This window comes from Gadus chalcogrammus, chromosome 9, assembly GCF_026213295.1.
Source record: "Gadus chalcogrammus isolate NIFS_2021 chromosome 9, NIFS_Gcha_1.0, whole genome shotgun sequence".
Lineage (NCBI taxonomy): Eukaryota > Metazoa > Chordata > Actinopteri > Gadiformes > Gadidae > Gadus > Gadus chalcogrammus.
Window position 1 is genome coordinate 26,013,913 of NC_079420.1, and position 25,993 is coordinate 26,039,905.

Sequence of the window (25,993 nt, forward strand, 5' to 3'; positions counted from 1 at the left end):
AACATCCATCTTGAATGCCAACTAAAAAGACCTAAAACATTTTATTTTCCAAAAAAAACAGAAAAAGGAAAACAGGGGGGTGAGCCCATCGCCCCAAACAAACCGCACCATGCCTTTACATATATTAAAACAAGTCCCCAGGCTGGGGTTGACTCATATTGAATAGCTTAATTCCTGATGGGCTGATAAACCGGTCAATCGGATGGCCACTAGAATAGCTAATAGCTAGTCTTTTTGTCACTATGGCAACACAACACAACAACAGAGTCACAGCCAGGGATGCAGAGACAGAAAGACTTAGGGGATTTATTAAGAAAAGTAGTCAAACGGTAAGCATTAAAATGTAGTTGGCATCATCATGGATTCCCTAACTTTGAATGTTAGACATTTTGCAATGTGACTTTGCCTAAAACGTGGGTAAAAGTTATTATATGGCGGTTACTTTAATACCTTTTCGGCTTGTGAGCTACTTTCAAAATGAGCTGGTCTAAAAGAACTACCTACATAAAAAAATGCTAAACATATATTTATTTATATGAGTACATACTCTGATTACTTGCACTGAAAGTCAGCCAGGGTTTCATAGTCTGGACAGGAGCTGCCGGTAGTCATGGAATGATTAATCTTCATGTTGGAAAAAGGCTGACTAGCATAAATAAGTAGAGCCAAATAATGCAGTGAAGGAGGCAGTACATTTCCTGATGTTGGGATACTTTTCCTTTGTAATTTTCCAAATTGTCCATTAGCCCTGGACTTAAGCTCAATATCAACTTATAATATCAAAATCTCATCATCCACTGCAGACGAGTTCAGGTGAAACAGTGCTGACATTTCAGATGTCGGCACTGTTGCAAGGGTTAGGTTTTGAAACCGTTGGTCAAATTCTGCAGACAATATTCGTCAATCAAGTGGTAAATGCCATAGGGATGATCAATTGTTTAATTTTTTTTGAATGTCACGCGATCTACCAAATTATTGGACACCCCTGATTATTCATTGTGCTAAAAAGCTGATAAAGGCATTCCTGTTTGTTCCTTAAATAAAACCCTGAAAACATTTTCCTGAAATCAACCAGTTCAGAACTCCATAAGAAGAACATCTGAAATGTCTGGTTGAAACGGGGACCTGTGTCAGCAGACTATGGCCCCTGCAGTGAACATGGAGATGGTTCCGTTGTTCAAGGGCCGCAGAGAGCAGAACGTGGTCTTCCTGCTGGACACGTCTGAGAACATGAAGAGTGTCCTGGGCCCTGTGAAGCAGCTGCTGATCCAGGCGCTGCTGGCCCGCTTCCCTTACCGAGAGTCTCTCTTCAACCTCATGGCCATCTCCAGAAAGGTGATGACACACAAGGCCCTTTTTAGAGTCAGCTCTATGGCTAGATAAAAGAAAAGGATTATAAATAGGAAAGTGATCCCCTACGGAGAGGGAACACTCAAAGATATCTTGTTTTCTGTCCCCCTCAATTTATTTTAAATTTTTTTTGGCAAAGGTGCCGTGACAGCCCGTGACTTATGATTTTGTGATCTGATTAACCGAGACACATGTTTAGGGCCGCTGTTTGGAGGGCACGGAGGACTTTAGACAAGGTCTCTGTAGAAGGGTTGTTTGGCGGTCAAATAAGTATCATGCTGTACAATGTGCTCGATCACTGGTGCAGGTGGGTGCCCAGGTGGGTGGCGGGGGCCTTCCTGTTTGAGCCCCCTTACCATGTCTATGCACGGCCCTGCACTGATGAGGATATAGGTTATTGAGGATGCACCAACACAAATAAACCATAGACTACTGGTCCTTCCTGCTTTTCATTTGTACTTAGTATTTCAGAAACATAGGTCCAGTCATGAAACAGTCTTAGCCTTCTGAAGTTCACTTAATTTCCAATTAATATTTGAAAAGTAAGACAAAGCAACACAATGAACAAAAAAAAAATACAGTAGAATTGTTGAATGAGCTACTTGATCCTGATCAATAACATTCATAGGGTGTGTATTATTTTTCAAAGACGTGACACCTCTGTATTTGAACAGTTAACAGCGATACAAAACCAACATTACCATTGAACACATGTTAACATGACAAAGCAATATGCTCAAAGCACCGTGGAAGAATATTTACCTTTCTGCAGATAAAGTTGATAAATGACATTATAAATGAAAGGAACTACTTTACAATTATTGTTGGTACCTTTGGTATAAGTGGAATAAACTACTATGCTGCATGCTGGAATAGAAGACCTGAAAGTGCATTTCAATGCAGGAAAAGATCCCATCGTTACCTTGTACCGGGTATAGGGTGGGGCAGACCCCTGTACTAGACCTCCCCTCCTCCATTGATGGAGATATTCATATTCCACAGGGGACCGAAAACCCACTAGGGTTCCCTTTAAGGAACACAACTGTGAAGCTCTAGTCTAGGCAAAACATTTAAAAGCATGTATTTGCGATATCATCATTTTGAAGTGCCGTTTAAGTGGCTTGCAGTGTAGCCTATACCTGGTAAATAAATAGACATGTTGCTACTGTCTCGAAGTCAGATACAGACCTGGCGAAGTTTGAAGATATATGCTCTAGGATTTGGGCAACTCGCCCATGTAGCCTACTGCAGACATCAGGTACTCTTACCCTTTGGTTCCTTACGGCTGGGAGTTTGTATCCAAAGCGACTTTTAAATACATGCCAAAATTCCCCCAGATAATTTGTCATCTTGCTCAAGGAAGCCTAGACGTAGAATGTGGGCATTGGGATTTGAACCCAGAACTTTTGGCCAGGAATGGTTAGGCCAGTAACCACTGCCCATAACAGCCTCCATCTCATCCTTCCTGCCCCAGATTCAGCCCAACCACAGGAACATATATAGGCCTAGATATGTAACGGTTTTGTTTTCAGCTGAACCGCTGGTCACAGACCATGCTCCCCTGCGCACCCGGCACCGTGTACGAGGCTTTGTCCTGGGTCCACTCTCTGACCTGCGGCCCTGGAGGAGACCTCCTGACGGCCCTGAGCGTGGCGCTGATGGACCCCGACTGCAACGCGGTCCACCTGGTCACAGCCGGCCTCCCGTGCAACACCGATGCGGTCCTCCACGCCCTGCCCGCCGTTACAGATGGACGGACAGTGAACTTCTTCTACGTGTTGGATCAATCGAGCCCCTGGTTCAACAGCGTAGCGCAAGATGTCCTGCGGTGTCCTGCCCTCGCCACTAGAGGGAGCTGTTATCTCATTCCAGTTGGGTCCGATGGGGCGTTGATGGGGAAGGTGTGTTTTATTCAGACTAAGATGATTGAGTTTATGGCTTATTTGAATCCCATGTTGAAGTTGAGTGTGCGAACTCACAACAATGAGCCCTAAACATCACAGTTGGTCCCGGCTGTGTACAGGTTGTTCCATTCCACATGACTGAGAGCCTGACCTCATCGCCCACCTCCTGTTCTGGGACGTCTGCCCCTCCATCCATCCACATCCCACACCAACACACTTCTCCTCCGTTTTTCAGGTCGGTTCAAACTGCTAAACATGTCTCAGGTATCTTTCAAACCACAACCAGAGGAATGTCAACCTCTGAGCGTATGCATGAGTCGTTAAAAGGCCTCTGATTTACCGCAAGCTGTAAGGGGGATGAGCTACAACACCTCCTCAGTCCACTGGGAGTGGATCCAGCGGTAATATATCTGGGGTGACGCTACACTCCCACTTGGGATTCCACAAGTGGATAGATTAGTAAAGGGGTTGGATGATCCCTAATCACTCACAGCTAGTGGTAAAATAAAGGCCTTGCCGTAAAAGTGAAATGTTGATATTTATATAATTCAGGCGGAGATTCTCCAAAAATGGTTGTTAGTTAAGAGGCTAAAAAACATTTTGCCAGTATGATACAGTTATAACTTATAGGAACACACTTTGGTGACAGTTACACAAACTGCATTGTTAGACAGTTACACAAACTGCATTGCATTGTCTCCAAATGGAGACACCTTACATTTTTTCCCCAGGTGCAGTCTGGGTAACCATCAGGTGACATCCTGTCTGCCGTGTGACCTGACGCCACACAGCAGCAGAATCAGCAGCGGGTATATCCCCGGCTGTCGCGTGCTGGCCAGGAGGCAGCAGGACGGACTTTACTACCCGGGGACCGCAATACTAGAAGTAGGTTGTAGTGACCCTGCTATGAGTCAAGCATCTCACTTATGAGCAGGTAGGTACCAAGTCACTTAGAAGCAGGTAGGCACCAAGTCACTTATGGGGTAGGTACCAAGTCAGTTAAGAGCAGGTAGGTACCAAGTCACTTATGAGCAGGTAGGTACTGGGTCAATAATTGATCCTGCTCATAATTATTATGAGCAGGTTGGCACTGGGTCACTTATGAGCAGGTAGGTAAGTCACTGACGAGCGGGTAGGTACTACGTCATTTAGAAGTGACTTGAACAACGACGTCCGTTCCATGTCATTAATGAGCAGGTATTGAGGCATTCTTGCTCGAGGTCGCCTCCAGGTAAATTCTAAATCTTGATTTTTTGGTCCAACACCCTAGCCACGATACGGACCAAAGTCTTCATGACGTAACTCAAGTGCAAGTTCCTGTATTCATCTCATGCTCCATATACAAGTATAGCGTATATAACTTGTGAACTTCTTGATCACCATGGCCCCCTTTAGCCCCTGAATGACGACCGTTCCCTCTGCTCCGTCTCCAGTGTCGGCGCGGACTGTGGCTGGTTGAGTTGGAGCTTCTAGAAGGCGCCTCTAAGGTCTCCGAGCAGCAGCTCGTCTGCTCCTTGGACATGATCCCCCAAACGGGGGCCCACACAGGCCGGCTGGTACCCGGGGATGCGGTCATGACGCCATGGGAACCGGGTGTGGGGAGGCCGTACGGGCCGGGGCTGGTGACGGCGGTGATCGAGCACCAGGACTCTCTGAATGGTAAGGGGAGGAGGGGGACCCCAGTGTCTACTGAGGTGCAACACAGGCTGGATTGGATTGTTTTTATTAAAGGTGACATATTATACAACCAGGTGTGAGTGTGATTAGCTGTTACAAGCCGTTTTGTATATCTGCCACATCACAAGTTGGCGTGTCCACCTAGATGTATGACGTATAGATGAGCAATGTTTGCTACAGCCAACTGGGTAGGCTGGTAGACTGATCTATCCAGGTGGACACACCCACTTGTGATGTCAGAAGAGGCAGATTTCAAAACCGGCTTACAATGGCTAGTCCCACGCGCACCTGGTGGTATAATATGTCACCTTCAAGACATTTAGCAGAAGCTGTTATTCAAAACAGAGGCAGACGTAACACTGCCAGGTTTAGGGGTTAACTACCATGTGTACACATGGTAGTTAGAGGCTTTAGGGGAAAGTACCATATAAACTGATAAGTCTAGTTTCAATATTAATCATCTGGGATATATTAATTTTTAAAAATAATTTAAACTGCCATTAGACCCAACTTTTATTGTGATATAATTGTCATTACCATTTAGTTATTTATTATTTAGTCAGTAGTTTAATTAGTTATTTATAGAATATGGCCCCTACTGGTAGACTGACTAGTCAAACCCAGAACCTTTGAGCTGGGAGACCAACCCCCTCCCAACTAGACCCTTCTACAGGCCTGCCCTATTGACGGTTTATGATCCGTATGCTGGTTCCTAGCCTTGCTATCAAACCCCTCTTCCCCTCTTCCTCCACGAAGTAGCTGACGGCGGCCCCACCCTTTGGGTGCGGATGTGGAGCGGTTGTGTGGCTTTGGTCCCCCGGTCTCTGGTGGTCCACGTCTCCTCCTCCGACTACAGTCGGCTGGTCCAGGAGCAGGGGGGTCCAGGGTTGTCCCACTGCTGGCCCTGGCCCCCCACCCCTCCCTGGGCTCACCTCAGGGGCTGCCAATCAACACCTGCCGCGTGTTACTGCCCGCCCCTTCAGGGGCGCTGTGCGTGGGCCGGCCCCCTGGGAGGCCGTGGGGGATGTGAGAGGGCAAAGCTGGAGGAGGAGGCCCGTCTCCTGTTGGAGAACCTTGCTGCAACAGAGATGTTGAGAAGCAGGTCCTCTCTGGCCACGGCTGAGGCGGTGACCATCGGGGTGTCCCTTCCAACGTTCAGGCCCAAGGGGGACCAGAACAGACCTCCTTGGAGGTACTGGCGAAGGAGCACCCCTGAACCCCAACACAGGAAGCCAGGTGAGGAGTTAGATCCCCTCTCACTCAACCATGTTCTACTTAAGGAGCCATCATCGCACCACAATTCATTACGAGTTGATCAGCCATTTCGCAATCCTCATGGGAGTGTCCTCAGTGGTTTACAGATCAACCAGTGAACCTCTCACCTCAACGAGGGTGGAGGAATTTGGAAATGGCTAATCAACATGACGCCCGTCTGTAAAACACGGCCCCACTGAATGAGAAATATCCCAAAAGTTAATTTGAGTGCCACTGCTCCCAGAAAGCCACACGTTTGATGGAAGTACTACTGAATGGATTTGTTTATTTAATCCAGGGACGCCAGCGGCCAGAAGAGCTATACAGCCTGCCCGCTCCAGCCTCCCCATGCTGCAGGTCAGCCTGTCTCCAAACCACAGCTCCATGTTCCAAACCGTCGCTGCTTCTCTCAGGAGAGCAGACATCAGAGCCGTCTTTGAAGGGACGCATTTCCAACCCAGACCCCCCGCTAGCTGTAAAACAAACGCAGCTACGGCTGTTCACCTGAGGATGAATTGTTCCCCATAAACAATGCTACGCTTCTGTATGACTGATCTGTGAGATTGTCTTGAGATGTATAGCGCACAGAGAAGGGAAGATACAAATATGAAATATGAAATAAAAATAATTGTATAATTTTAAGTGCTCAATTATTAAATTTAGTGTAATGTAAAACAAGTGCCACGACTCAAGTGTGTTCTAACAAGAATACCCTTTATTATTTACAAAATTGACATTGTGCAATTCGAGAAGCCCTGATTAGAAAAAATAATTATGATAATTTAAGTCAAATAAAATACTTTACACATCTGGAATCCCATTAGGCAGCAGATACATATACAACGTGTGTCAAATAAATTATCAGAAAACAACTGAAAAATATAAGGAGACAAGTTAAAGGGCCTGGTCACTGTAGGAATTACATCCCAGATGCCCACTGGCAGGATGACTCATCCAACAATCAACTGGATGGACACCCCTACGTCTGGGGACTCTGTAGGGGCGACTCTCAGAGGGCTTGTGATAGATTGGGAATCATTTGTAATGGAATAGATGGCACCGTTTTATTGTCTTCTGTGATGATCAAATGTGAATTGGTCAGGAGAGGGGTGAGAGGTCAAAGTTGAGTGTGATGCCATCTCCAGCGTGGAGGCTGACCCTCTGGGCCTGCTGATGGGCCTGGGGCAGGCCGGCCGTGATGGTGTAAGTCCCTGGAGACACCTCAATTTGGAAGTCCTGAAGAACAACAAGGACCATGCAGGAATAACTTAGAATGGATCCTCTGTAAATATCCACGTTGTGTTAAACTGGAAATTCATCTTTTGCTTCCAAAAACATATTGGCTACTGGTCTTAAATGTCTCAAATGTTACCATATATATAGAAATACGTCATTGTGTTTGTCGGACACTCATCTTCCTATGGGCAGAGTGGAGATCCCAGCATCATTCATTTGTTCATATAATATAGCAGGACATTGTGTGCCAGTCAAATAAATATGTGGTCAACATGGTCCATTAGTATATAGTCTGTGTGTTGACAAATTGCCATACGCACAGAGTCAAGTTCTTAATTGTTTGATTCATTATTATTTGTTCGTTCATATAATATATAATAAAAAAATAAATAAAATTCATTGTTGCCATTATAACGATAGCCTACTACATCTCTGAATGATGGAGGGCTTTCAGGTGTCATCTTTAAATTAAAAACCCTGGAGCCATTCTGTCTGAGCCATCATATCTACTGAACTGGCTGAACAGGCATCATCACGTGACATATATTCTTACATTAAAGGCCTTTTAAATCAGGACAATGTCAAGAGTTAACCTGGGACGAACGGTCCTTTAACATCACTGAGAAGCTGTGTTGGCCCTCTTATCGGTGCTTACTGAATAGGCTGCTGTGCTCTGAGGAGGCCTTCCCTCTGTCCTGCTGCCTGGTGTGTGGGTTCTGCCAACAGTCCGGTGGAACCTGGTGGCATGCCTTCTCTCCGCTACACTGAGCTCAGAGCAGCCGTCCGGTCGATGGACCCTCTGGAACACACACAGAACTAACTCACTGGGCAGCCATTTTTATCTAGAAATCTATAACGTTGAGAAGTCACAATTTGGGTGTGTAATAAAGGGATGGATTCTGAAATGGCTCAACAACAATACTACATAAAGGCCCCTTCCCAAGGAAGTCAGAGTTCATTTTTCAAAAGACTTATCACGTACTGACACTCTACTCCTTTATGTACATATCATCTTAAATCATAACCAAATGTAACTAACAATAAAACCTTTACATTTAGGGTTAGCAATTGTTTTTTGATTGTTATCATTAACAATTCATACAAAACACAATAAACACACATCTCTATGTATAATAATGTAAATTATCTTTTAACCCTTTTCTCTCCTGGGATTACAGGCAAGTAACGGTTTTGCTATAGAAAACTCTCAGATTAAGTTTGATAAAGTTTAGACAGGTAAGCAATGGCAAATATCAGGCAAGTATTTAAAATGTCTAAAGTATGTATAATAGTTATCTGAATAATTGTAGGATTGTATAAACTATCATCTTAATTAACGTAGCAGGTGTCTATACCAAAATAAGTCACTGTGATTCTACCTATACATCCTCTATTATCATGGTTTGGTTTATAATCGGTTTACCTGTTGGGAATATGATAACACAATTTATACTTGTACTTCTAATGTACTGGCGTCAGCTCCTGATGCAACAGTGAAAGGCACATAGCGCCATCTGCTGACCATGCTGTGCATAGCAGGAATGAAATGACCACACATACCAGTAAAATAACGAACAGAATAATACAGTTCAGCGACCAAATCATTTGTTGTTTTTGATACCTTAAGTTCCCGTCTTTCCAACACCCAGTGCCGCATAAGCAGGCAATCAATGTGCTCGCAGTGACAGCTGATCGTGGATCAATTATTAGAAACAGAAGCAGAGCCATGGGCCACCCAAACACGTCCGAGAAGGTTACCAGTACCACTGCCTTCATTGTCTGCACATTATTTTGTTCATCTCGTGGTATTGTATAAGTTAGCTAAAGCTTTATGTAGGCCTAAACGTTTAAAGAACTTCAGTAACACCCTGAACTTTAGAAAGAGTGACAAAGACCTGGCAAACTCCGTATTACTGACATTTTAATATTGCTCGAACAAGAAGAGCCTACACTGGCGAAAAGAAGGCTCATTATAGTACTATAACCGACGTGAATATCGCTCAGGATGTAGAGCATTAAGCGCCTCACCATGCACTGATGGCTGCTCTGGACCATCAACGCTCCCATGGTCTCAAAGGCCTGGTCCAGATGCGTCTGGTCCAGAGGTTTAGACCTGTGGGTTCTCTGCCAACACAAACCAACAAGCACACACCAAACAGAAGATACAGGACATTAGTCGTCACGCAAGTGAGGTGCTCTCCAAAAGAGATGTTTTGACGCACCTCAAGAGGATCCTGCCCGTGTTTCTGAACGGTTGTGAGAGGTCTCAGTCGGGGACCCGAGTCGGCGCAGTCCCCACGTCTCCTTGAGGCCCGTTCGAGAACCTCGGAGCCGAGGAGGGCCACACGGCGCAGAGACAGCTCGAGCCCGGTCTGGTTCTCCATGAGCGGCTACAAACCACAACGGCTCAGACGATCTGTTCATGTGATCTTTTCTGTTTTATGATCTTTTCTTTTTAGCTCTACATGGGTGACAGCTCCCGTCCGTAGATATGACGTCACAATATATCAATGACGTGTTAATTTAAATGTATTAACCAGGACAAATGTCCCAAACTCAGAGAGCATAAATTGGAGAAAATTGCAAACATATTTGCTCGCCGTTTACGCACAGCCTTGGTTTGGTTTTACCGGATATCCTGAACACAGTCCCGCCTGTTAAACCGTACTGCTCGTTGGTTAAGATCTTCTTTAATAGGTCAATATTTAAGATCAGACCGCAGGGCGTCCACCTTCATCTATCACTATCAGACCCTAGATTAGAGGCGGTGTGTCACAATGATGGAGAATGCTAGTTTGAAGCTCAACATCCATCATATCTTGCAATCCATCACAGTTTATAGCAATAGCCATATCTGTTTGATCCTCGCATGGATATCATATACCAGAGGATTGCATTGCATTGAACGTCATTATACAGGTGAAACTTTTTGAATATCATGCAAAAGTTCATTTATTGATCAACTTAAAAGGTGAAACTAATATAATATATACTCACATTAGATGCAAAGTGAGATATTTCAAGCCTTTTTTCGTTATAATTTTGATGATTATGGCTTACAGCTTATGACCCCCGCCCCCCCCCCAAAAAAATAAAAAGGTCTGCTGCTCAGTGGTCGACGAAAACTGCATCTCATTTGGAAACCAAGGTCCCAGAGTCTGGAAGAAGAATGGAGAGGCACAAAATCCAAGTTGCTTAAAGTGAAGTGTGAAGTTTCCAAAGCCAAGTGTTGGTTTTGGCGGGCCATGTCATAGGCTGGTGTTGGTCCACTGTACTTTAAGTCCAGACTCAACTCAGCCGTCTACCAGGTAGTTTGAGAGCACTTCATGCTTTCCAGCAGGAATTGGCACCTGCACATACTGTCAAAAGTACCAGAACCTGGATCAAAAAGCAAAAAGGGGCCCAAACCAAGTACTGTGTACATATACGCAACATCACTATACTTTTCCGGACCGATCGCTGTATTTAATTGTATCGATATGTAGTATTCGAATTTTCAGATATTTTTAATTTGGGGTTTCATACGGTTAAGTCATAATCAAAATAAGACTTGACATTATTTTAGTTATCTATGCAATCAGGACCTCCAGGGTCCTGATGTGTTACAGCTAGTTACCTATACAATCAACGGTTCATAGTACACTGAATTATTCAGTGGTCTCCTTTTAAATATATGGTAAATTATATTCACTTAGAAATTGTTGTTTGGGGGAAATGAGCTTAATGTTTTCAGGAGACGTGTCCGCTCCAACCCAGCAGGACCTGCACCGAATTCATTTAAACTCAAAAACTGGCTAAGTGAAATCCAACAAATCTCCCTCATTAACCGTGCAGTAGTCAAAGGTCTGTAAAGATTCAGAGTCCATGAGATACAGGGTCGTTTATATTCTAAGACCATGATGTCGTGACCCGAGACTGGAACCTTCACTATAAAAGTGACAAAGCCAGATGCACCACTCATGTTCTAAGACTGGAACCTTCATTATAAAAGGGACCAAGCCACAGACGCACCACTCATGTTCTAAGACTGCGTTTGAGACAAACCACACAGCATACAGAAACCGGGTCCCCTTTGTACATTTATTTTTTGCAAAAACAGAAACAGAGGTTCTCTATGCGGTCAGCACGCAGGCTCCTCCCACGGCCTTGATCTTCTCTTCCGCCAGGCGGCTGAAGAACTTGGCCTTCACGATCACCGGCTGCTTGGGCAGCTTGCCTTTGCCCAGCACTTTGTAGTAGCCCTGAAGAGGAGGAGACCAGGCAGAAATATGTTAACCTATGGAATACCAGCATTAAGAGACTTGACTAGCTAGACTGAGCAACTTCATGAAGGCTGTCATTTGAATAAATCTTTCTTTTGGATTATATGCCAGTAGCTTCACTTCATGAGTCAACTACCATTGTAGCAAACCATTTGCTTTGTTATCAATTGTTACTTCAAGTGCATCCATTAACTTCAAAACGCGTGAATAAACAGACTCAGACACTTTGAATTTACTAGTTTCCACAATACAAACCAGGGTCTCCACCGATGCTGATAAACTTAAGTTACAAATCCACCAAGAATTGCCCATAAATCAATAAAATCTGGCAACATAAGGGAAAGCACTGGATCACTGGTTTAAACATTATAACCACCTAGTAGCCGCTGGTCTAGGCTTTGTTGCATCAGGGATGTTTACACGATCCACCAACAGGATGTGACCAACATCCCATACTGTTCCTCTGCACTGTGGACCCCTAGATCCACCAACGAGGTCTGGTCTGCTCCCACATCATTCATTCCAGTAAGGTAACTGATGGTTGGGGATACTTACAGCGCGCACAGCGTCGATGATGGGGGCGGGTCCCTCTGGCTTCTTGCCGTAGTTCAGCCTGGTCTGCTCGCTCACCAGAGTCCACAGCTTGTCCAGGTTGATGGTGGGGCAATGGGTGGTGTTCCTCTTGAGATGGTAATGTCTCATACCCAGCTTACCGAAGTACCCAGGATGGCTACACACACACGACATAGCATTTATTTAACTAATCGATGCAAAATAAATGTGCCCCGTTAGAAGACATTAAACTGAACCACCTTTGAAGCACACCAAGAGTAAACATAGTCCCAGGACTCATGTCCGTGCAGGTATAACACTAGACTGTAACTGCCCATGTGGGTGACTGACCAACCAGAGGGCCAGTCGGAGAGTAGGACCAGTCGTTGATCTAAGAGAGCTCTAGCACACCAAGACAACCCGTGTGTCGAGGCGAGACTCTAGTCTCTATATGGTCCACTTTATGCTCTACTAAAGCAGCATGTCACATCATGCAGAAAGTTCACATTCTTGCATCTTAGTTAACCAAGATTATAGAAATAGTTGCTAGACAACTGCCCAGTGGTTTGCCCAGTAAATGAAGTAATCCATAACATACATTGGTCCAATTTATCTTTAAGGGAAAACGGGACAACTCACTATTTGTCGAAGTTGATTCTGTGATGATGCATACCACCAGCATTACCACGACCTCCAGGATGCTTCCTGTGTTTACCTGCAGACGAGGGGACAGAAACTCTGTAATTCCTCAATGCAGAAGGCATTTAAACAGTTAGTTCTCAACCCAGAGGGGATTCAGACTCACCGATGCGACCATGTCCGTGGCTGACGTGCCCACGGAGTTTCCTGGTCTTCGTCTTCTTGGTCGGCTGAACGGAGGAGCAGGTTATTAATCACACAGCAGATCAGCAACGGGGAACCAAACGCTTATCCATCATACAGCAGAACAGCCGGGAACCCAACCGGCAGCACGCGTGGACTGGAGACATCGCTCACTAGCATTACAACCAACTATTATAACCCACACCTGGGGAGTATAACATGTCTCCCATATTATAAACTCAATTACGCCGTGGTTAACAGCCCTGCATCAGAATCGCCTCAGATTGCTAACGATAGCGGTAGCATGCTAGTCTGGGCTCCATGTTAGGATCCAACCACACACTTTATCAACTATCCTATGAGATCAAAGTATCGACCTGCTTTCCGGACACGAGCCTCCGTTAGGAGGTGAACCGAGGCGTAATGTTGGGTTAATGTTTCAGAACCGGAGGGCTGACAATACGGACTCTACGATGGCAAACCGTGGTTCAATTCGCATCAAGTATACGCATCGATACAGTCCATAACACGTTGGCACACCCAGTACGACTTCAGTATGCTTTTAAATGTTGTCTAAATATATTTTTCAGGGTAGATGAATAAGGATGGAGGTAGATTTGTATTGAAGCGTGAGCACAGAAATTCGTGTTAGCACCTACCATCTTGGAGGCGAGAAGAAAGAGGAACGGGATTACGAGAGCTCTCGCTCTTGAGCGAGATTTGCGGCCGGATGTTTACGATAAAAGCCAAACACAGCGACCCCTAGCGTGTCAATGATGGGACAGGACAATGATGTCCTGTCCCAATAAGGGACAGGACATTTTAATATTAACGGTGTTAACTGAGTTAACCGTGTTAACATTCAATAATCATGCTCACATGTAATTAAACGATAAATAAAAGGAACCAATATATATTGTCCTGACATAAACCCACGCGCACACACAAACGTTTTTCCTGCCTTTTGCATATTTTATTTTATAATTGTATAAAGTCATTCATTCATTCCCTCATTTGTGTGTATGGATGTTTTGATACATTGATACAAATGCATGAGTGTCCTTACTGTAAATGTTGGTTAAGTAATCATAACAATATCATTAGCCATTCTAAAGCTGGCATCTTTATATTGTTAAACTACACAACAATAACATGATAATTGAAGCCTTGGGAGTTTAGATAATTTCCCCCTTGGCAATCAATTCAGACCCCCCCCCTTCAGCAGATCCTCATTATCAAACATAGTATGATATCTGTAGCATGATCTAGACGCGTCTCTTCACCTGTTGTTGAGCGTCCTACATTGAGGATCTCAGCCCGCTAGGTTGTGATTATCAGGTTTGATGGTTCTGCTGTCAACAGAGCATCACTACTATCTTCTCCTGGTGTGTTTATCCTCAGAGAGATTCATCACCTGGAGAGGGTTCAGTCGCTCCAAGCAGCACCATGGTTACCTGCCCTGAGGGCCGGGGTGTTGCTACACGGAGAAGACTCTCACCAAGCCTCTCACCTGAGAGCCACAGCTCCTCACCTGAGAGCCTTGCAGCAGAGCCCAGAGCAGCTGGAGCGGAGAGAGGAGCTGGATGGAGTGATAGCATGTGGAGTGATAGCATGTAGCTTCTGGATCTACCGCCGTGCAGAGAGCGAGCCTGAAGGGTAAAGCTATGTTATATAGATGTATATATATATGTATATATATGTATGTATATATATATATATATATATATATATATATATATATATATATATATATATATATATATATATATATATATATATATTGTACAATACATGTTCTCAGCCTGGCCATGATATTTATTATTATTTACTTTTTTTTTTAAAGATGTATGGGGCAAATTATTTTTGGGCTATGAATCCAGTGATGAGGAGTTGAAAAAGTGTTATTAACAAGGCTGGTCCACATTAGCCTCAGAGATGAAGACGATGGGACCAGACCAGCACTGCAACCGACGGAGGAAGACCTCTGAAAGGATGAGGAGACCCTCTGCTGACCCTGATGGAAGCAAAAGGGCTTTACTCAGGAGAATCAGGTAGCATGAAGTGAAGGAAACATACTGGACCACATAGCTTTATTGGAATGGACAGCTTGTGTGTGTGTGTGTGTGTGTGTGTGTGTGTGTGTGTGTGTGTGTGTGTGTGTGTGTGCTGTGGTGTATGATTACAACGAATCCTCCTCAAGTCATCTAAAACTGGCTTCAGTTTAGCCAATTAATGTTCTAAAATCCACCCATTTGGATAGAAATTACATTACCAGTAAGAAAACTAAATGCATACATTTGATGTTGTCATAGCGACCTGACTACTATTGTACATTAAATATAATACAGGATTCACCCAGAGGCCCAGAGGATTCTGGGTAATTCCATCATCGCTTTAGTTTGCCTGGAACGTTTAGAAGACCCAGCTGGGGCTTGCCCGACGTTGCACTCCACAGCCCTGGGGCCCACGGTGACTCTGACACGGGTCCAATGGCCACCTCACCGGCCTCAGCCCGGGCCTGCGCTGGTCCATTCTTCTCATCAGGTATGACCAGCATAGGACCTTAGAAGGTCATGGTCGACGGTCAGTCCTAACGTTGTGGCAGTGGACAGATTTACTTTGGATAAAACAACCTGCTAACTTAATTAAGAGTGCTAGCACATAAACAACTCTGCACTACATTTTAATGAAAGTCATTGTAAATTGTATTGATAAGTTAAATTTATGTTTGATTGGAAAACCCATTTTGTAATATTTCATTATTCCTTGTTTATGTATGCATTCAACTATTTTTATTCATTATTATGTATACGTTAAAGAAGTAATCTGTAAGCAGCCGTTCTTCAGTCTAACATTTCGTAACATTAATTATCCTGCATGCAGGGGCTTTAATCAATGGGCTGTAAGCTCAGCCCCACTGTCTCCTCAAAGAGTCAGTAGCTTTACAGACATCTATATAAGCCCCATTGTTCAACTCATAGAGGCAGGGGCTTTACAGACATCTATATAAGCCCCATTGTTCAACTCATAGAGGCAGGGGCTTTACAGACATCTATATAAGCCCCATTGTTCAACTCATAGAGGCAGGGGCTTTACAGACATCTTTGCAGGAAGATCTGGAGGTTGCCCCTTTAAGGTATATTTATATCTCTTTGTACAGCATGGTTTCAATCCAAACACATCCGACACGTACCAGGCGGGCACTGTGTCCCCCCCAGCCCAGCCACCAGGGCCTCCAGACCCCATTCCTCCGGACCACACCGCCCCAACGCCCTGGAGCCCTGAACCCCTGCACTGCTCCGTTGGCATGGTGGAGCCCGAGGAGCACAGCCTTCACAAGGAGGCCGACTCCAACACGCCGCAGCCTCTGTTACAGAGCAGCTGGGATCGTCTAGCAACAGAAGACACTACTGAATTGGCACCGCTGGATCAAGATCCAGATCCAGATCTAGATCTAGATCCAGATCCAGATCCAGATCCAGAACCAGATCCGGATCCAGATCCGGATCCAGATCCGGATCCAGATCCAGATCCGGATCTAGAACCAGATCCAGATCTAGAACCAGATCCAGATCCAGATCTTGATCCGGATCTAGAACCACATCCAGATCCAGATCTAGAACCAGATCCAGATTTAGATCCAGATCTAGATCCAGATCCAGATCTAGATCCAGATCTAGATCCAGATCCAGAGCCAGATCCAGATCTAGAACCAGATCCAGATCCAGATCCAGACCAGGACATGGTGATCCAGGTGGATCCGGACCGAGAGTCTTCCGCCCTGGACTGGGACCAGGACCAGGAGGTGCTTCTGGTTCTGGAGGACGACGCTCTGCCTGAGGCGGAGGTGGTGTCCAGACCCAGGGGAGAGGACCTCCACAGCTCACTAATGCAACAGGAAGCTGTCGTATCCTGGCAACAGGCAGCTGTCGTATCCAGGCAACAGGCAGCTGTCTTATTCAGGCAACAGGCAGCTGTCGTATTCGGGGAACAGGAAAATGTCATATCAATCCAACAGGAAGATGTCGTATCCAGGCAACAAGCTACAGCCATAGCCAGGCAACAGGAAGCTGCCTTGTTCATACAACAGGTTGCTGTCGTATCCAAGAAACCGGAAGCTGTCATATCCAGGCAAAATGAGGCTCTTGTATCCAGGCAACAGGAGGCTGTCGTATCCAGGCAGCAGGAGGCTGTAGTATCCAGGCAACAGGAGGCTGTCTTATCCAGGCAACAGGAGGCTGTCGTATCCAGGCAGCAGGAGGCTGTAGTATCCAGGCAACAGGAGGCTGTCGTATCCAGGCAACAGGAGGCTGTCGTATCCAGGCAACAGGAGGCTGTCGTATCCAGGCAACAGGAGGCTGTCGTATCTAGGCAACAGGAGGCTGTCGTATCCAAGCAGCAGGAGGCTGTCGTATCCAGGCAACAGGAGGCTGTCGTATCTAGGCAACCATCTGACGGACAAATGGAGAGTGATGACTTCTGTGCGGTGTGCCAGATCGGTGGAGAGCTGCTCTGCTGCGACCGCTGTCCTAAAGTGTTCCACCTGAGCTGCCACATCCCCTCCCTCCTCACCTTCCCAGCGTGAGTCCCTCCTGCTTTTATTTGTTATTGATTCAATTAACTATCAAAATATTTTAAACCCCATTCCCATCCACCTTAGTACTAATCAGTCAATCAGAAACGGGATCAATTCACTTGAATGTAGTCTAAAAGTATATTGGGTATCATTTCAATAACCCTTTCTAATCTAGAGTATTCCACCCAAAAGGTTTTAAACCTTCATTGTGGATGCTGTAATGTCCTTCAACACAAGCAGCTCAGTAGACCAGACATTACCACTGTAATACTGTGAACTCAGTAACACTGCTGCTAACCTGCCCCCCTCTGCCCCACAGGGGGGACTGGCTCTGTACTCTGTGCCGTGGCGAGCAGGACGCAGCAGAGGGCTATGCCTGTGAGAGTGCACCCAGTGGAGAGAGCAGAGCTCCGTACACGCTGTCCTCCAGGGACCAGAGAGTAAGCCCTACCACACAGCTGCAGGCTGCTATGAGCTGCTCACTGGGGACAAAGACCTGTAAACAGTGTGACTGCACTGGTTCTTTAAGAGCAGGTCTTTAAGAGCTATGAACCGTCCTTCTACTGTCTATTCCAATCCACAACGGCCACAACAGTAAAGTAACAAAGTGAAAAATAATGAATGCAAATTTGAGTAAAGTCTAGGGATGGGGATCGAAACCCGGTTCAAACAAGGACCCGGTTCCACTTTTTTCAAAACCCGAAAATCATTAACGTTTGGGCTTATCGATACCACTATCGAGTCCCGTCGTTCATTTTGTTAATACTTTTGTAAAGTAATGTTGACTATGTTGTGTCCCTCGAGTCGCGTCACGGCATTTACCGTATTGGTCCGAATATAAGACGACCCCCCGTTTTTCAACACAAACATTTAGAAAAAAAGATTTGCAGACCAGATTTGCAGAACAAAGAACAGTGAATTAAACACTCGTTATATTAATGACAATAATAATAATGCCAGTAAAGGCCACGGCACTTTCAAGGCAAAATATGTACAGTATGATTCAAAATTAATATCAAGCAATAATCAAGCAACATTGGGAACATTTTTAAATAACATGGAAAAATACAGGCCACATATTTAACTAAACTTAACTAAAATTCGCCAAACTTCTCCTCCGATCTCTCTCTATCGCTCACACACGTCCTCTGCAATGCTGTGTTTGCTCTCGCTGTCATCGCTCCCCAGCTGCTCCGCTTCCACCGGCTCCGCCCAAAGCGCGTTTTCTCTGACGTATTCAAAAACTCTCCGGTCAACCTCACTGAAACGGCCACTTTTACCCCTTTCACACCGCCGCAAAATCGGGGCCGGTTCCGGTGTTGTGTCGAGATCTGTTTCCCCGTCGAGATGTGTTTCCCCTAGTCCCAGATAATGACTGTCAGGATGCGTTCCCCCTGTTCTAAATGGTCAAATTGAATGATATCAGCCTGAAAATCACAGCACTTATCTGTTGTGGGGAAATAAGTCAGCAGTATGAATTTGAAAGATGTGTGAGCCTCCTTTCCTATGGAACAGAGGGGGAACAGTATCTGACAGTAATATTCCAAGCTGTCAGGATGCGTTCCCCCTGTTCTAAATGGTCAAATTGAATGATATCAGCCTGAAAATCACAGCACTTATCTCTTGTGGGGAAATAAGTCAGCAGTATGAATTTGAAAGATGTGTGAGCCTCCTTTCCTATGGAACAGAGGGCCATTTCGGACGGGGGCGGGGACTAGGGGAAACACATCTCGACGGGGAAACAGATCTCGACACAACACCGGCATTTTTTAAAACACCGAAGTAAACAATGGACGTGAATCCGTGTATGGTTCTTTTTTGTTTTTTCTGATTTTGTTTTAAATCGGAATATTCAAAGAACGAACCATACACGGATTGAATCGAAGACGAAATTGTTGTTGTTGTGTTTGAAACTGGCGCGAGGGTTCTTCTGCGCGCCTAACCTGAAGCTTGATCATTGTGTGGTGGTTCAACGCGTCAACGCGCCAACGCAGCCAGATGAGTCCATGTCCATGCAAGTGAACGGAGCGTTCCCTCTTCGTCATAACTATCAAACCAAACATCCTTCACATTCACCGAGCGAACATTATGAAAGTAAAATGCACATTTCTCGCTAAAAATGTTTCCATAAACGCATTTAATGGCGTAACTATGTTACTATTTCCACCCAGAATAAAGAAAGATGTCGGCCGTATGCTTCTGTCCAAGCTCACTAGCGGAGACGTTTGCAGTGACGTCATGACGTTGCTCACGCCGGTGTAAGTTCCATATTGGCTCGGCTACCAGATCGGCTCGGGGTCCGTCGTCTGCTGATTACGTCACACAATACGCTATCTACAGCAATAAGGTCTTTTATGGCTTAAATTAAAGAGCCTGTAATGATCTTTCATTTTGAACATAGACCATTCCCAACCTATCTGTATGGATAGTTTTCTTCTAAAAACAAAACATCCCTCGGAATCATCTTGGCTGTTAAGATAAGCCGTCCGTGTTGCCAGATTGGGCACATTTTCAGCCTGATTTGGCTACTTTGAATCACGTTAGGCTGGAAAAACGGGATATATGCCCAATCTGGCAACACAAACCGAAACTAGACAGACCTACTCGCGCTCACACATGTGCTCGCTGTGGTTGCTATGACGACAGCCAGAGCTACAGCACAAAACAGCCAATCACAACTGTCCCTTAGCAGCCAATCACAATGTAGCCTACGCCCATTCAAGCGTACAGCCAATGATATTGTGTAACGTAATCAGCAGACGACGGACCCCGAGCCGATCTGGTAGCCGAGCCAATATGGTACTTACACCGGCTCCATGGCTGGCTCTGGCCGGTGTGAAACCAACCGGTTCTTAACTGGGTAAGGCTGGAACCAGTTTGGAACTGGCCCTAGCACCAGCCCGGAACTGGCTCTCGGTTCTTTTTGGTGTGAAAGCGGCATTTGAGGACCACGGTAGGATTTGCACTGACTGTTGACGTCTCTTATTTTGGTGCTCGCTATCTTCTTACGTTACACTCCGTGACCCCAAACTTCTTGGCAGCTTGGCAGTTGTTACTTGACTCTGCCTTATTGACGACCATTATTTAAAATTGGCATCATAGCTCCTCCGCTGTTGTTGATTGACCTGACCCACTTTTGAGCCACTTGTCTCTAATGGTCAGCCTGTCTTTAAACACCGGTAACGGTGGACGGTGGACGGTAAGGACGCTGGACTACTTCCCGGAACCAATTTCTGGCGCAACCTGCGGCCGCGAATGTTTATTGACATTTAAAGGGAGAGGCGAAGAAGTGAAACTGCGCTCTGAATACTAGACCCCGAATATAAGACAACCCAACTTTTTCAGACCTATTTCGAGGGGGGAAAAGGCCGTCTTATATTCGGACCAATACGGTAAATCAAATCAATCCAATCACTGCAGCGTGTCCACCAATGTTTTTGAATGGAATTGTAAGCAAACAGGTATTACAGGTAAAACAAGTGAAGTCAATTGTGAGTTATCTTAAAAAGTAAATAAAGTTTCAGATGTGTTGCGTGATGATGTGTTGAGGTTGGCTCAGTAAACGACTGTTAGGTTATCATGATGCGTTCAAATGTAACATAAAGAAACGGTAAATTGAGTTCTTGGTGAGAAACATGAGTACTGTATAACTCATGTTTCTGTGTTCCTAATACAGTTGTATTGTGCTCTTATCATTTTAGTTTATATAACTAAAACTACTGATGTCAATAGTTATTAAGAATTACATATTTAATTTAAATGCAAAGAGCAAGGAGCCTAAATATTTTCCTCATCACTAAAAATGCTTCGTATTTCCACCAATTAATAAAAAGTATCGATAGTGGTATCGATAAAGACTCGGATCGTTAAGGAGTATCGAAAATGGTATCGATAAAAAATATTAATGATCCCCATCCCTAGTAAAGTCCTCTTTGAACTTGTTAGGGCAAATGTATTCTTTGTTTTATTTTATTGAAAATGACCTCCCCCTGCTGGCATTTTTATGTTTGTTTGAGATGCCCCTTGGAACTCAATAAAGGTAGACAGGATGTGAGGCCCAAAGAGGGGAACGCATTCGGAAAACGCCAGCCACAGTCGGGAGCGATGTGGTTTCTTGACCACAAACACGAATTTGTATACAAATTCAAATAGCCTATACGAATTACATACAAAGATACAACCTTGAATGTGCATTTACACTGAAACACGCATACACCTTTGGATAATATATTATTGTTATAAATAGAAGGACAAAAGATCTTATTTTAGTTATAATTAGATTTAATTTGATTGTAATTGATCATGCCTCTGAAATAACCCAGTGCCTGGGCTCAAGCGGTGTCTTGAAATAAAGTAGGACAAGCTGCCGAAACAGACCTTCCTCGCAAACAAACATTTGAGCAATAAAGAATATAATCTATTTTGTTTGTGTGTGCATGCTTGTGTATGTATGTACGTGTGTGCGTGTGTGTGTGTGTGTGTGTGTGTGCTTGTGTTTGTGTTTGTGTGTGTGTGTATGCCTGTGTATGTGTGTGTGCGTGTGTGTGTGTGTGTGTGTGCGCATGCCTGTGTGTGTGTGTGTGTATGTGTGTGCATGCTTGTGTATGTGTCTCTTTGTGTGTGTGTGTGTGTGTGTGTGCATTCTTGTGTGTGTGTGTGGGTGTGCATGCCTATGCATGTGTGTGTGTGTGTGTGTGTGTGTGTGTGTGTGTGTGCATGCCTGCCTGTGTGTATGGGTTTGTGTGTGTGCATGCCTGCCTGTGTGTGTATGTGTGTGTGCATGCATGCATGTGTTCTCTCTGCAGAGGTGTGAGAAGCTGACTCTGCTGCTGCTCTGTCACCTCCTCAGCGCTCCGTTCCACGAGGCTGTCAGCCCATTGGTCAGATTACACCTTCATACAGTAGCCTAATTAATCGCATTATCATTCAGTCCCCACGTACTTCAATATCATGAACCTAGAAGGCGTGATGTGGCTGATCGGCTCCGGCAAAGGCCGACCACTCTGCTTCTCCAATGGAAGATGTGAGAGGAGTTATGGATTTATGTTTTAACCATCGATGCAGTTCTAATATAAACCAATCCCAAGCCTTCAGGCTATATCACAACGGTATGAGTTCTATGATGAGTGGGTCCTGTGGTTCTATGATGAGTGGGTCCCTGTGGTTCTATGATGAGTGGGTCCTATGGTTCTATGATGAGTGGGTCCCTATGGTTCTATGATGAGTGGGTCCCTGTGGTTCTATGATAAGTGGGTCCCTGTGGTTATATGATGAGTGGGTCCTATGGTTCTATGATGAGTGGGTCCCTGTGGTTCTATGATGAGTGGGTCCCTATGGTTCTATGATGAGTGGGTCCATGTGGTTCTATGATGAGTGGGTCCCTATGGTTCTATGATGAGTGGGTCCCTATGGTTCTATGATGAGTGGGTCCCTGTGGTTCTATGAGTGGGTCCTATGGTTCTATGATGAGTGGGTCCCTGTGGTTCTATGAGTGGGTCCCTATGGATCTATGAGTGGGTCCCTGTGGTTCTATGAGTGGGTCCTATGGTTCTATGAGTGGGTCCCTGTGGTTCTATGATGAGTGGGTCCCTGTGGTTCTATGATGAGTTGGTCCTATGGTTCTATGATGAGTGGGTCCTATGGTTCTATGAGTGGTTCCCTGTGGTTCTATGATGAGTGATGCCCTCTTCTCCCGGGGGTTGGGATGGGGACCAGGCTCAGAACTACTACCAGATCATCAGGAGGCCCATGGACCTCTCGGTGGTCCGGAGGAAGCTGGACGAGAGCAACACGCTGCACTACTTCACCCCGGAGCAGTTTGTGGACGACCTGCTCCTCATGTTCAGGAACTGTGCCACCTTTAACTATGTGAGTGGTCTCTCCTTTAGTTATGTGAGTGGTCTCTCCTTTAACCATGTGAGTGGTCTCTCCTTTAACGATGTGAGTGGTCTCTCCTTTAACTATGTGAGTGGTCTCTCCTTTAACTATGTGAGTGGTCTCTCTGTTAACTATGTGAGTGGTCTCTCCTTTAACGATGTGAGTGGTCTCTCCTTTAACCATGTGAGTGGTCTCTCCTTTAACTACGTGAGTGGTCTCTCCTTTAACTATGTGAGTGGTCTCTCCTTTAACTATGTGAGTGGTCTCTCCTTTAACCATGTGGGTGGTCTCTCCTTTAACCATGTGAGTGGTCTCTCCTTTAACCATGTGAGTGGTCTCTCCTTTAAATATGTGAGTGGTCTCTCCCCTATGTGAGTGGTTTCTCCTTTAACGATGTCAGTGGTCTCTCGCCGATGTGAGTGGTCTCTCCCCTATGTGAGTGGTCTCTCCTTTAACCATGTGAGTGGTCTCTCTCCTATGTGAGTGGCCTGCACTGTATTGCAACGTTCACTACTTCATCAGTGGATGCAAATTATTTGTATCTAGCATTAGGTCATTAAGTACAAGCTATATCTAATCAACTTCAATGAAACATTAGATGCATGCCGTTAATGTAACATAGCGGTTAGACGTCTGGCTCAAGGATCCCTTTGTGTGCGGTAGACGGCAGACGGGCTCAAACCAATAACCTTTTTGCTGAGTCAGAAACGTAACCACTAGAATATCCTTCAACAGATTCTAGTGAAATAATCGACTCCCCCAGGCCTAGTGTAAAATATACAGGTCTTTCACTTCCAAAGTAGCACAAAGGGCTAACGATCAAGAACAGGAACAGGTTGTCTTATCAGGTCAAGATAGTATACTGGCTATGTGTTCGACTCCCATCCAGTAGGGACTGTGATCTATCTCCACTGGGATCAATCCCCACTGGGATCTTTGCCATATGTCTGCTAGCCTCTAGGCCTTCTAGAGCCAGACAGCCTGTCAGCCTCTGAACCCCAGTACTCCCTGTAGATCACAGAGCATCTTGTCCTCCACCTAGCAGAACCAAAGGACTCCCTGTAGATCACAGAGCACCTTGTCCTCCACCTAGCAGAACCCCACGACTCCCTGTAGATCACAGAGCACCTTGTCCTCCACCTAGCAGAACCCCAGGACTCCCTGTAGATCACAGAGCACCTTCTCCTCCACCTAGCAGAACCCCAGGACTCCCTGTAGACCACAGAGCACCTTGTCCTCCACCTAGCAGAACCTCAGGACTCCCTGTAGATCACAGAGCATCTTGTCCTCCGGCTAGCAGAACCACGTGACTCCCTGTAGATCACAGAGCACCTTGTCCTCCACCTAGCAGAACCTCAGGACTCCCTGTAGATCACAGAGCACCTTGTCCTCCACCTAGCAGAACCTCAGGACTCCCTGTAGATCACAGAGCACCTTGTCCTCCCCTTGCAGCCGGACTCCGAGGTGGCCCGCGCGGGTCGTGACCTGGAAGCATTCTTCCTTGAGCAGCTCCGGCAGGTTTTCAGTGACCAGACCTTCCCGGCAGCCTGCCAGAAGGCCAGCGACCAGGCCCGTCTCTGCTGGCTCCACAGGAAAAGGAAGGACAACTCCAGGAAGAAGAAACATCTTCTAGGCGGGAAGAAATACTTCCTGTGATCTTGATTTAATAGTTGTAAACTGTATATTGGAATGACATGTGTGAAGAATGACTTAGTTCCACATAGTTCTTCAAGGTGCATAGAACCTTGTATATGCTGTCTTCAAGCATTTTGTTATTACCTTTCTTTACCTTAGTGTTCTGATTGAAGAAACATGTATTTATATTCAAATCCTAATTGAAGGATTTCAATCTGGCTGTTGTGCTCAGTTTACATTGTCCATGCAACAAAATAGTAGAAATATTGCTTCCTAGATAGCTTACAATTTATTCTAGAAAATACAATTTGTGGGAAATAATGGATGTCAACAAAAAGTGGTGATGTGCTGGTGAACGTTTGCTTCAGGCATGCTTGTATTAAAGAATAAAAAAGAAAACATGCATCCTTGTCGTAATTTTTTCACGCATAATTTTAATAAACCAGATAGTAAGCCCTTGTAAGTCCACATCTGTATTTCATATAGGCCTGTATTAAATACATATAGTTATGACACACACCTGACATTAGTATCAGATCAGCTCAATAACTTCTGCCTTCGTTCCCTTGAGTAGGGCATCAAAATAGTGGCTGGTACACCATGTGGTCGCATGATTCAGGTCGCATGATGTTTCATGTGTACTGAATAGGGTAAAGAGTGTTTCTACTGGACGTTGCCCCTGCTCCCGGTGGTCCAGGTTCACTGACAGCTTCTAATGTTGGCCCTTCAGTTTGTCCCAAGAAACACAAACCTCTTTGAGGGATCCAGGAGTCACAGCAGAAGCAAACTTCTGGTGAATTTAGAAAACTCTAACAGTGCTTGTCTGCTTAGTCTGTTTCACGGGGGAT

General features: G+C 45.2%; 5 protein-coding genes and 1 non-coding gene across 6 annotated transcripts; 3 read left to right on the forward strand and 3 right to left on the reverse strand.

Moving 5' to 3' along the window:
- The first annotated feature begins 272 nt into the window (after positions 1-272).
- On the forward strand, positions 273-3,243 carry c9h11orf16 (chromosome 9 C11orf16 homolog). Its single transcript, XM_056599727.1, has 4 exons — positions 273-329; positions 1,138-1,335; positions 2,883-3,110; positions 3,223-3,243. The coding sequence occupies exons 2-4, from the start codon at positions 1,141-1,143 to the stop codon at positions 3,241-3,243; spliced, it is 444 nt and encodes a 147-aa protein (XP_056455702.1). The 5' UTR covers positions 273-329; positions 1,138-1,140.
- Positions 3,244-3,252: 9 nt separating this feature from the next.
- LOC130389246 (uncharacterized protein C11orf16-like) lies at positions 3,253-7,106 on the forward strand. Its single transcript, XM_056598938.1, has 5 exons — positions 3,253-3,489; positions 3,986-4,139; positions 4,688-4,913; positions 5,688-6,167; positions 6,484-7,106. Exons 1-5 carry the CDS (start codon positions 3,389-3,391, stop codon positions 6,711-6,713), a joined length of 1,191 nt encoding a protein of 396 aa, XP_056454913.1. The 5' UTR covers positions 3,253-3,388; the 3' UTR covers positions 6,714-7,106.
- On the reverse strand, positions 6,866-10,092 carry akip1 (A kinase (PRKA) interacting protein 1). Its single transcript, XM_056598939.1, has 4 exons — positions 9,644-10,092; positions 9,450-9,545; positions 8,077-8,220; positions 6,866-7,421 (listed from the first exon to the last, which is right to left on the reverse strand). Exons 1-4 carry the CDS (start codon positions 9,803-9,805, stop codon positions 7,284-7,286), a joined length of 540 nt encoding a protein of 179 aa, XP_056454914.1. The 5' UTR covers positions 9,806-10,092; the 3' UTR covers positions 6,866-7,283.
- Positions 10,093-11,482: 1,390 nt separating this feature from the next.
- On the reverse strand, positions 11,483-15,614 carry rpl27a (ribosomal protein L27a). The gene is made up of 7 exons (XM_056599728.1): positions 15,560-15,614; positions 14,568-14,618; positions 13,717-13,790; positions 13,041-13,104; positions 12,875-12,950; positions 12,239-12,413; positions 11,483-11,662 (listed from the first exon to the last, which is right to left on the reverse strand). The coding sequence occupies exons 1-7, from the start codon at positions 15,612-15,614 to the stop codon at positions 11,534-11,536; spliced, it is 624 nt and encodes a 207-aa protein (XP_056455703.1). The 3' UTR covers positions 11,483-11,533.
- Positions 12,558-12,686, reverse strand: LOC130389915 (small nucleolar RNA SNORA3/SNORA45 family). Its single transcript, XR_008896693.1, has one exon. It is a non-coding gene; the product is annotated as a small nucleolar RNA SNORA3/SNORA45 family (small nucleolar RNA).
- Positions 15,615-17,001: 1,387 nt separating the features above from the next.
- Positions 17,002-25,543, forward strand: LOC130389653 (tripartite motif-containing protein 66-like). The gene is made up of 5 exons (XM_056599526.1): positions 17,002-17,638; positions 17,953-18,073; positions 22,439-22,513; positions 23,349-23,501; positions 24,963-25,543. The coding sequence occupies exons 1-5, from the start codon at positions 17,520-17,522 to the stop codon at positions 25,164-25,166; spliced, it is 672 nt and encodes a 223-aa protein (XP_056455501.1). The 5' UTR covers positions 17,002-17,519; the 3' UTR covers positions 25,167-25,543.
- Positions 25,544-25,993: the final 450 nt, after the last annotated feature.

Coding starts and splice junctions, on each gene's coding strand:
- c9h11orf16 (XM_056599727.1), top strand. CDS start 1,141: ATGGCCCCTGCAGTGAACATGGAGATGGTTCCGTTGTTCAAGGGCCGC. Junction 1,336..2,882: donor TCATGGCCATCTCCAGAAAG/GTGATGACACAC, acceptor TTTTGTTTTCAG/CTGAACCGCTGGTCACAGAC. Junction 3,111..3,222: donor CCGTTACAGATGGACGGACA/GTGAACTTCTTC, acceptor ATCTCATTCCAG/TTGGGTCCGATGGGGCGTTG.
- rpl27a (XM_056599728.1), bottom strand. CDS start 15,614: ATGCTGGTCATACCTGATGAGAAGAATGGACCAGCGCAGGCCCGGGCT. Junction 13,105..13,716: donor TTCTTCTCGCCTCCAAGATG/GTAGGTGCTAAC, acceptor TCCTCCGTTCAG/CCGACCAAGAAGACGAAGAC. Junction 11,663..12,238: donor TCATCGACGCTGTGCGCGCT/GTAAGTATCCCC, acceptor CCTCCTCTTCAG/GGCTACTACAAAGTGCTGGG.
- LOC130389246 (XM_056598938.1), top strand. CDS start 3,389: ATGACTGAGAGCCTGACCTCATCGCCCACCTCCTGTTCTGGGACGTCT. Junction 3,490..3,985: donor ACTTCTCCTCCGTTTTTCAG/GTCGGTTCAAAC, acceptor TTTTTTCCCCAG/GTGCAGTCTGGGTAACCATC. Junction 6,168..6,483: donor ACCCCAACACAGGAAGCCAG/GTGAGGAGTTAG, acceptor TATTTAATCCAG/GGACGCCAGCGGCCAGAAGA.
- akip1 (XM_056598939.1), bottom strand. CDS start 9,805: ATGGAGAACCAGACCGGGCTCGAGCTGTCTCTGCGCCGTGTGGCCCTC. Junction 9,546..9,643: donor ACGGGCAGGATCCTCTTGAG/GTGCGTCAAAAC, acceptor TTGTGTTGGCAG/AGAACCCACAGGTCTAAACC. Junction 8,221..9,449: donor AGAGCAGCCATCAGTGCATG/GTGAGGCGCTTA, acceptor TGTGTGTTCCAG/AGGGTCCATCGACCGGACGG.
- LOC130389653 (XM_056599526.1), top strand. CDS start 17,520: ATGGAGAGTGATGACTTCTGTGCGGTGTGCCAGATCGGTGGAGAGCTG. Junction 22,514..23,348: donor ACGAGGCTGTCAGCCCATTG/GTCAGATTACAC, acceptor GATGGGGACCAG/GCTCAGAACTACTACCAGAT. Junction 23,502..24,962: donor ACTGTGCCACCTTTAACTAT/GTGAGTGGTCTC, acceptor CTCCCCTTGCAG/CCGGACTCCGAGGTGGCCCG.